This window comes from Acanthaster planci, linkage group LG06 (assembly GCF_054643075.1).
Source record: "Acanthaster planci isolate LZ-2023a linkage group LG06, COTS_SCS, whole genome shotgun sequence".
NCBI lineage: Eukaryota > Metazoa > Echinodermata > Asteroidea > Valvatida > Acanthasteridae > Acanthaster > Acanthaster planci.
The window spans coordinates 20225444-20234623 of NC_141782.1; the positions used below are offsets into that span (position 1 = coordinate 20225444).

Sequence of the window (9180 nt, forward strand, 5' to 3'; positions counted from 1 at the left end):
ACCAACATACACCACACATTGTGTCCGTGTTGACGTTTCTGTTTCAAAATGGGTTAAATTAATATCAGTTATTTCAATGATGGATTTTGCCCTTACATACACCGACGTGTATGGTCAGTATTTGTCCAAGAGCTTGCGAAAAAATTCACGACAGGCGCGGATGGGGGGGGGGCGAAAAAGGAAAAAAACAACAAATCCGAAAATTAAAGAGTACAAAATGGAAATAATGAAAAATCAGTAAGCTCATCTGAATACTATTGTAAACAATGTATGTCATGTTTGTTTCATCATCGCTTCCGCTTGTCCGCAAAAATGGACATTAAAAAAGTCTCTGGCCAGACCCCTCCCTGTGGAAAAATGTATGAATCCGCCTCTGCACAAGTTTACTCTATAAATGAAAAAGAGTGAAAAGCTCGCTCTAAAAAAGAGTGAGTTGTAAAAACCACTCTAACAGATTTAATTTTAGCCACTCTAAAAATGAGTAAAATGAGATGAGATTAAAAAGCAGGTTGCCTAAAAGCTATGCTGAGTGTACATTAAGCGTACGACTGATAAAGCTTAATCCTAAAAAGTTTTGGAATTATGTAAAACCTTACAAAATGTGACCACAAAGGCTGAGTGTCTCAAGAAAAATGGAATTACTATTACAGAAGCGGAAGTTCTAAATGAGCACTTTAATTCTGTCTTTAGAGCGGAGGTCCCTGGTAAAATTTCCTATACAGAGAGATTTGATTTTACATTAACATGATAACAACATAATCAACAATGGTTTTAGAAAGAAACCTCCTGTGAAACTCACTACTTGACGCCATGATGCATCCATATTGGAGTAGCACCTTAGAATCTGGCTCCAGCCGCCCACGTTGCTGTTTTGGGACATTTCTAAAGCCTTCGATACCACTTCACACATTTTCCTCCGTGAGAAACTAAATGCTTGGTGACTGTAAGCTGAAATGAATTAATGAATTTTCTGGAGGGTAGAACGCAGAGAGTCATTGTCGTTAGTAGTGAAGTTTCAAGCTGGAGTTCTTCAAGTCAGGTGTCCTCCAAGGGACAATCCTCGGCCCTATTCTGTTTAATTGTTTTATCAACAACACAACTCAGTATGTGCAGTCTTCTGTGAGATTACCGTATGCAGATGACTGCATTATCTATCGGTCAATTAACTGTTGAAGACTGTATGTAATGTTCTCCAGGATGATTTAAATATGTTAGGTAATTGCTCTGGAAAGTGGATACTCGATTTCAATTTCACCAAGTGTAAAATCACGCAGAAGATGAAAAAACGTGAACTCAATGATAACGTTTATTTTCTACAGGGCTAAAAATTGCGGGAGAGCGACAGTGAAAATGCCCATGAGAGTGGTGATATCAGCAATTAAACCGGAACGATCAATCAAATGAAGTGTGCAACGGTGTAATAAAATGGTAGGCTTTATAAGAAGATTCCTTGGAAACTGTTCTGGTCAAATAAAAATACGGCTCCGGGAGTCAAGGCTAGTTCGGTCACTTCATGACTTCTGTTGTGTGGCTTGGGATCCGCACAACAGAGGTCATGAAGTGACCGGAATAGTGATTCCCGGAACCGTATTTTTATTTGATAGATGTTCCCACTGTGCTACACCTGAACGTGTTCAAAAACATTGTGCAAGAATGATTTGTAAAGATTGGGAATCTGGATACAAAAACACGAAATATTGCAGCAGTTAGGATGGACGTCTGTAGAAAATAGACATAAATATTTGAGACTAAATTGATGCCGGTAGCCTCTTTAAATCTATTCCTCCTAACGGAATTTCTAGAAATGACCATGCTATGAAAGTCAAGGTTCCCTTGCTAGAACTGATTGTTTTATGAATTCCTATGTTGGTCACACCGCCAATGATTGGAATGCCATCCCAGGTGATACTGCTCAAAGAATCTCTTTAAGAAGGATCACTCTTGTCAAGCTAGCTAGCCCTAAGTTTTATTGCCTTCCTACATGGAATTTCATTGTTACTGTCTTAAAGTTTATATTTAACTCATTTTATTTCCAGCCTTTTATGTATATTATTATAATTGTCGCTAAACTTTAGTAAAATGTTTAGTCATTTTTCTGCTTATATTTCTTTTTTTCTCATTTCATTTCATTTTTTCCTGCACTACCCAATTTTAGACAGTTTGTAAACTACACGTTTTTTTCTGGCTTTGTGGGAGTGTTTTACCGTCCTGTTGTTATATCTGTTTTATGCCTTAATTATGTCATGTATTTGATTTGAAGTTGATTCCTGCTTATCTGGTATCTTTGTTTTGGTTAGCATTTTTATTTTTTTTTAATTTTCACTTCTAACTTTTATTTACATACTTTATACAACAAGTAATCTTATTTTAACATCTGATGCGATTGTGCGTCTTCAATGCAACCTTTTCCACACCTTGTGGCTGATGTCAAAGCAGATAAATAAACAATAAATAAATAAATAAAACTACTCTAAAAAAGTGAAAACCACTCCAAAAGATAGAGTAAAATATCCACTCTGCCAAGGAGCTACATGTATATATATAAAGTTGTCCATAATATGGCTCCTGTTTTAATGTGATTCAGTTTTCATTCTTTTATGGTGGTTTTCACTTTTTTCGAGTGACTTTTCACTCTTTTGCCTTTAGGAAGTAACTTGAGTGGACTCGAACACACGTCTGCTCACTTCTGCAGACGTCATAACTACTCAACCGCCGAAGTTAGCTGGCCAGTCCGAGTCAGTGCTGCAGCACTGCGTCTGCTCATTCATAGAGAGCATTGTCGTCGACTTGACTACTCGTACCATCCGCAGCTCCCTCGCCCTCCACGCATCAGTGACGCGTTCCGTGCAATCCACACATTCTGTGATACGAGGCCACGTTGTTCGTCTTTTTGTAATAAACAATAGATCGCGTATAACGATCGCTGCTACGCGACCCTTGCTTTTTGCAAAGCTATACCATTTTTACATAGAGGGGAGTTATACGTTTCTTAGAAACATTTATTCTTTGGAAATCACTAATGCAATGATTCTCATGGAATTTTGATATTAAAAAGTATTTCTATATAATAGAAAAGCAATATGATTACTTATTTGGTCTGTAATATTTTTCAAATCGCTACAGCTTTATGTAATCTTGATACCAACCTCGAATTTGTACCTGCACTTATTAGAATCTTCCAATCTGCGGTAAGCGCGGGGTTTTCAACAAACGCGCGAATGCTCCATGATGGAAATGTCCGTGACTGGTTAAGCTTATTTTCGTTGGCTATACCATGTTGACTACAACATAGGCCTACATAAATAATATTTATTCCTGAATATTTATTTAACCCCAATTTACACAGCGCTGAAAATGTTGGGAGGAAATCGAGAAAACACCTGTGTTCAGTCATCAAGCAACCCAGAGACTCTGGCAGCACTGGCAGAGCACACTACGAAAATGGACCCAAACAGTGGCGAAAGGCCCGTCATCAGTACAAAACCGCGTTCAAAAAGGCACTCCAAAAATCGTGCACCATTGAGTGATATAAGCACCACAATTGGCAATATCTGTTTAACTGATGATGATAATCTACATAGCTCAAGACTCCGAACAGTAAGTAGTAGGCCTCGTATTTTGTTGACAAAAAGCTGAAACGGTGCCTTCTTTTTGCTGGTCATAGACGTTACTGCTCACTGAGTGATATTATGATAACCAGGTTTCTGTGTTAGCGGGCTGAGGTGCTTTTATTCCTCCATGGCTTTTTCTACCTCCTTGCTTGAACATGTTAAAATCATGTTCCCCAAAATGCAACCATGGGTGGGACGACGTGTATCATCACGGAGGAAGGAAAAGAAAATGCGTGCATTAAGTAGGGCCTAGTTAACTTGTGCAAACATGGCAAATTCATTTGTTTGTTTCTTTGTTGGGATCAGTCAATTAGCACAATCATCATCAGATGATCTGATCATGAGATCATGTCGAGTTGTCTTAACAGTTGAGTTGTCCCACATCAATTAGCACAATTATCAGGCGATCGTATGCTAGGATCAGTTGATCCTGGGCCTAGCACTGTCTAGGGTTTCAAAACAGTTTTTCTCAACAGAGAATTACAAAGTAAGAAAAAAGTTACTGGCTGATGGTGGAATTACTCAAATAGGAAAAAAGGCAATTACTCAATTACAAATGAGTAGTATTGGCAAATCTTGCAAATAGGCCTCATATACATGTATATTAACAGGTGATGCATAGTTTGAACAATCCCACAGATTGACGGATTGCGCCCAACACAATCATCATCACAATGCCACTAGCATATGGTAGTGTTGTAGTCGAGACCATCACAAATTCTCAAGTTGTATTGTTTTTGTTGATTTTCTAAATTTCTGGTAGGGTTTGTGGGCAAAACCACAGCCAAATAGTATCCAACAATTCTTATCAATGCATTTCATCACTGTTTCTTCTTTATTAGATTATCATTGAGGGCAATATTGGCTGTGGAAAGTCTACATTACTGAAGTATTTTGGCCAGAAGGACAACATTGAGGTCTTTCCAGAGCCTGTTCATAAATGGAGAGACAACCGAGGGGAGAATATGTTGGTAATAATTTAATATAATGGGAGCAATATCAGTTTAAAACCTGATATTTCTTAATGTTTAGTTAATGTCCATTGTTAAACGTGTTTAACAGTAGCAAACTGAAAGAAAAACCACGCTTACATACAAGGGCAAAAATCATCCTTTTTTTGTTTAATACAGGTTGGCTTGCATTTTCATATTTTGTCAGAGCAGTATTTTTTTAAGATAGCCAGAAGTAGTTTTTGGAGATAGTCAGAAGGCGACTGGCAGCCTTTTTTGTTTAGGCAGTTTGTACTTTTGTGGAATTTCTAAACTCTGGAGGCGTGCAACTTTTCCTCATCAGTTTCTGGTAGTTATCAAGTGAAAATCACACAAAGTCTCAGCTGCATGATATTCGTTTGCATTCTGCTGACTGCCCAGTTGCATGCATGAATTTAGGAAAATGGAATATGACAACTCATGCTTAGGGCATCACTGACTTTGTCTCATCAGGAATTGTTCTACCAGGATCCCAGCCGATGGAGTTTTGCCTTTGAATCTTACAACCAATTTACCTTACTGCAAGAGCATCAAACCCAGCCAAACTGCAGAATCAAATTGATGGAACGTTCCATTTATAGCGGAAAATACTGCTTCATAGAGAGCCTCTATGAAAGGTAAATACATGTATATATATATTCAAGTACATGTGTGACTTTGTTTGTTTGTTTGTTTGTTTGTTGGGTTGTTGGGGTTGTTTGTTTTTTTGTTTGTTGGGGTGTTTGTTTGTTTGTTTGTTGGGGTGTTTGTTGGGGTGTTTGTTTGTTTGTTTGTTTGTTTGTTTGTTTGTTTGTTTGTTTGTTTGGGTGTTTGTTTGTTTGTTTGTTTCAAGCAAGCTGGTGAATGTGGATCGATTGGCGGCTGCCCCAGGTGCCCTTGTATGCCATCGGCTCAACCATGTTTAAATGTATTCATTGTTCCACGCTTAATGTCCTCATTGTACAGCGCATTTGAACATATCTATATGAAATTTGCGCTTTATAAATGAATAAATTATTATTAGTAGTAGTAATTTTAAGTGACATTTAGGATGTTTTAAATTCATGCTTTACTTCCTCGGCACGCAAGAGCTTCATCGGCCATTTTACCTTGATTTAATAGTTCCACTTAACTTTCCGTTTGTTTCAAATACAGCGGGAAATTACAGACTCCAGAGTACAATATACTGACAGAGTGGTTTGAATGGCTGATTAAGAAAGATGTTCTTGTCGACCACATAGGTGAGTCAGATGGTTTATTTCAATGCTCATTTAACACTTTCTTAGTAACAACAGGGCAGGGGTAGATTGAGTGTAAAGCTGCCTTGTGCAATTCTGCATGTGCAGCATTTTATGATTTTGGTTGTTCTATCTGTACTGCCAGTGTACCTGCGGAGCACCCCTGAGCAGTGCGAACAGCGGATCATAGAACGTAGCCGCAAAGAAGAGGCTGGGATACCCTTGGATTATCTTAGAGATCTCCATGAGCGACACGAAGATTGGCTCATCAGGAAAAAGTTTGAGCTACCCGCACCAGTATTAGTAAGTTCTTATCTTTTGCCATTGATCACAGACTAAAATGCCAGGAATGAACTCAAAGTTGGTCTTGATAAATATGCAGTCCAGTACATGTACATCGGTGAATGACACGAGCTACAAAAGAATGCCTTATGCATTTGTTATGTAAAGCATACTCATTGACTCTGTACTAACTAGAGCTTCAGATCTGCAAGTCTTGAAGTGAATTTTTTCCACTGTATATATTTTAGGCTTGTAGCTAATTGTAGTGTATTTTGCGTGGGATATACAGTAATAACTCACACATGTGCACGGGAGTTGCCATACTGAGAAAAGGTACTATTCACGTACACCAGGAATAAGGTCATGCAGTGACCCTTGACATACATCCTGTATGCAAATCTCTCTGTACTAAATTACTCATGAGCAGTGTACGTGTATCAAAGCCAGCGCAGTTCCACCTTACAAATATATCACACTAATAAATACTTGTACTTGTTCAGTTGTGCTGCCTGCTGAAGTGTTAAGGTGCCTTTCTATCCGGTTCGTCAATGATTTTTTGATAAGGGTAAACGAGCTACGATTTGCAGGCTCCCATTGGACAATCACTGAAGTTACGTGTTAACTTCCGGTTCCGTGTTTCCATGTAAACGGCGATCAGTGCTTGTAACCCTATGTGCAGTGGTCGTGGTTTAAACTGAAGTGGCATCACACTTACGAACAGATAGATGCATTTTCAGTGCACCTTGTGTCCGTCGATCAACTTGGGGAGAGTAATCATTGAAACTGTACAGGAGTGTCCAAAAACATACCTGCCACAATTAGAACTACGTTTGAAGGCACAAAACTCCACTTGGCTTGTTAAAACACAGTGTACGATGCCATTCCTCATAAGGCCCTGCATTAGCTTATAGCAAAGATCTTGACACCAAATTGCATAAAATATAGCATCAGTTTGCTAATCCTGGGGGCCATTCCCACAATTCCCCAGTAACATTTTTGTTGTTGAATAATGAGACAGGAATTTTTCCGAGGGGGAACATTTGCTTTCCTTTTTTTCCAAAAGTGTTCACAAACCCCATAGCTGCACCCCTCAGAGGGGCCATGAAAGGTTGCGTACAGAAATTTTCAAAGAAAACAAACTGATTCTTGATGTTCCCTTGAAAAGTTTTGAGTTCCCATGAAAGTACCGTGTCCAACCACATTTACAGTGATAGACAGAGCAAAACCAAAATGTATTTCAGCAAGCTCATATTGTTCACTGTTCCTCTTTTGATCAGTTCAGCAAGGTCCTAGCCTGCCCAGTTCTCGTGCCTTTTATTGATCTGTAACCGAAGCTATTGTCATTGTTCACTCCCTTTTCAGATTCTTGATGCCACCAAACCCCTGGATGAGATGATGCAACAGTTCAGATACCTTGAGCAAAAATTGGAATTTGATAAATTGTAGGTTTTTTTGTCTGTTGGTAGATTGTAGAATAAGTTGCATTGTTGTTTTATAGCAAAACTGTGTAAGTAGCCTGACATTCCATGCTTTTGTTTTGCTCAGTGCTGTATCAGTGACAACAAAAACAAGTCAACAATTTTATTTTGAACTTCCAACTGCAGTCATGTGCAGGTTAATTGGACCATTGCACACACGTGTTTGCTAATGCTAGCAACATTGGGATATAAAAAAAGTGTATGAAAACGATAATAGTTTTTTGCTACTACCAAACATGTAAACATGTACATGTAGTGTTTTTTAATTTATAAAAGAATTTCAGGCACTAGTTCGAACAGCATTTTAGAATTCTGATTTCGAATTCCTCTCTGGGTACTTGTTTGGTCATTCCACCAAGTTGAACATGTGATGTTTGGACATTTTTTCAGATGACGTATAAAGGCTGGTTTATGCTTGGGGCAAATGCGAAAGCGAAGCAAATTTGACATCATGGATAACTTGCAGGGAAATTTTGCTGAAGTGGAAACGTGTTCAACTTTTACATATTTGTAATGCAAATATTTGATCTGATGTCAGAAAATTTGCTCTTTTGGGCTAAGTATGAACCGACCATCGCAACAAGGGAGCCAACCAGTATACTTCTTTTGCTTAAAATGTGATTTTTGGCCCTTCTCTTGGTTCTGGAATGTTTGGGACATTCTGAAATAATTCATCACCACATCACTTTTATCAAGTTTGGCTAAAGTTCAATTTTCTTATGCCAGTTTCCGACCAAATACATGTAACTTGCTTAGAAAACAGCTCGTCATTTGCAACAGACAGTGCTGCACCCTATGCTGACAGCTGGAACAACTTGCTTTAACCCTAACAGTCCTCAATCCTTCACCTGTTGGAGGATTGAGGACTGTTAGGGTCAAAACCTGGTTGCAGCTCTGTGACAACTTGAACACCTGTGGACAAACATGCGTCCGTGGAAGTTTGGATAACATATGGAAACAATATGTTCCCCTATTTAGAGAATTCCTCTCCTTGCTGGAAAAACTTTAATTTAAGCCTGTTGCTGTTTTCTTGTGCTGTTTTGTTAGTTTTCGATGACATTTCATGTTAAATTTAGAATGTGGATCTTGTTACTTCTGTATGTTATTGTGTGCATTTTGTCAATAACCACTCGTTAACCCCCATTCTATAATATAATCATAAAGTTTGCCACAGATGTACCTATAGCAAACTTTCAGAAAGGTTTTCTTTTAAGTTTGAAATTCTTTGATTCGTCATCAAACTACAACCCAAACAGTGTAATAATTTATTCCAATTCTAATTTGGCTACCAATGTTACACTTGCAACAATTTATGTCAGTGACAAGTGCATTCCATGAACTGTCAGAAAAACAGTTTAGTTAAAAATTTCAATGAATTTCAAATCAATTTTCAGGCCCATTTTTTTTAACCTCTTATGCGTTTTTAACTTAATTGAATACAATGTATGTATTTATATATCATTTTTCTACTGCAACATAGAACCTTTTAAAATGCTACTTGTACAGTTGTGATAAGTCCAATAAAAGTTGGCACCGGCAAACATTACAGTGAACGAATCTCGAGAGTATACGTTGATTCATATTTAATGTCAATTATTTTAGT

The 9180-nt window shown here is 38.1% G+C and overlaps 1 protein-coding gene across 1 annotated transcript; it reads left to right on the forward strand.

Annotated features, from left to right (window-relative positions):
* The first annotated feature begins 3042 nt into the window (after nucleotides 1–3042).
* Nucleotides 3043–9134, forward strand: LOC110981353 (deoxynucleoside kinase-like). The gene is made up of 6 exons (XM_087138124.1): nucleotides 3043–3597; nucleotides 4454–4582; nucleotides 5054–5217; nucleotides 5735–5820; nucleotides 5963–6120; nucleotides 7462–9134. The coding sequence occupies exons 1-6, from the start codon at nucleotides 3355–3357 to the stop codon at nucleotides 7543–7545; spliced, it is 864 nt and encodes a 287-aa protein (XP_086994250.1). The 5' UTR covers nucleotides 3043–3354; the 3' UTR covers nucleotides 7546–9134.
* The last annotated feature ends 46 nt before the right edge of the window (nucleotides 9135–9180 follow it).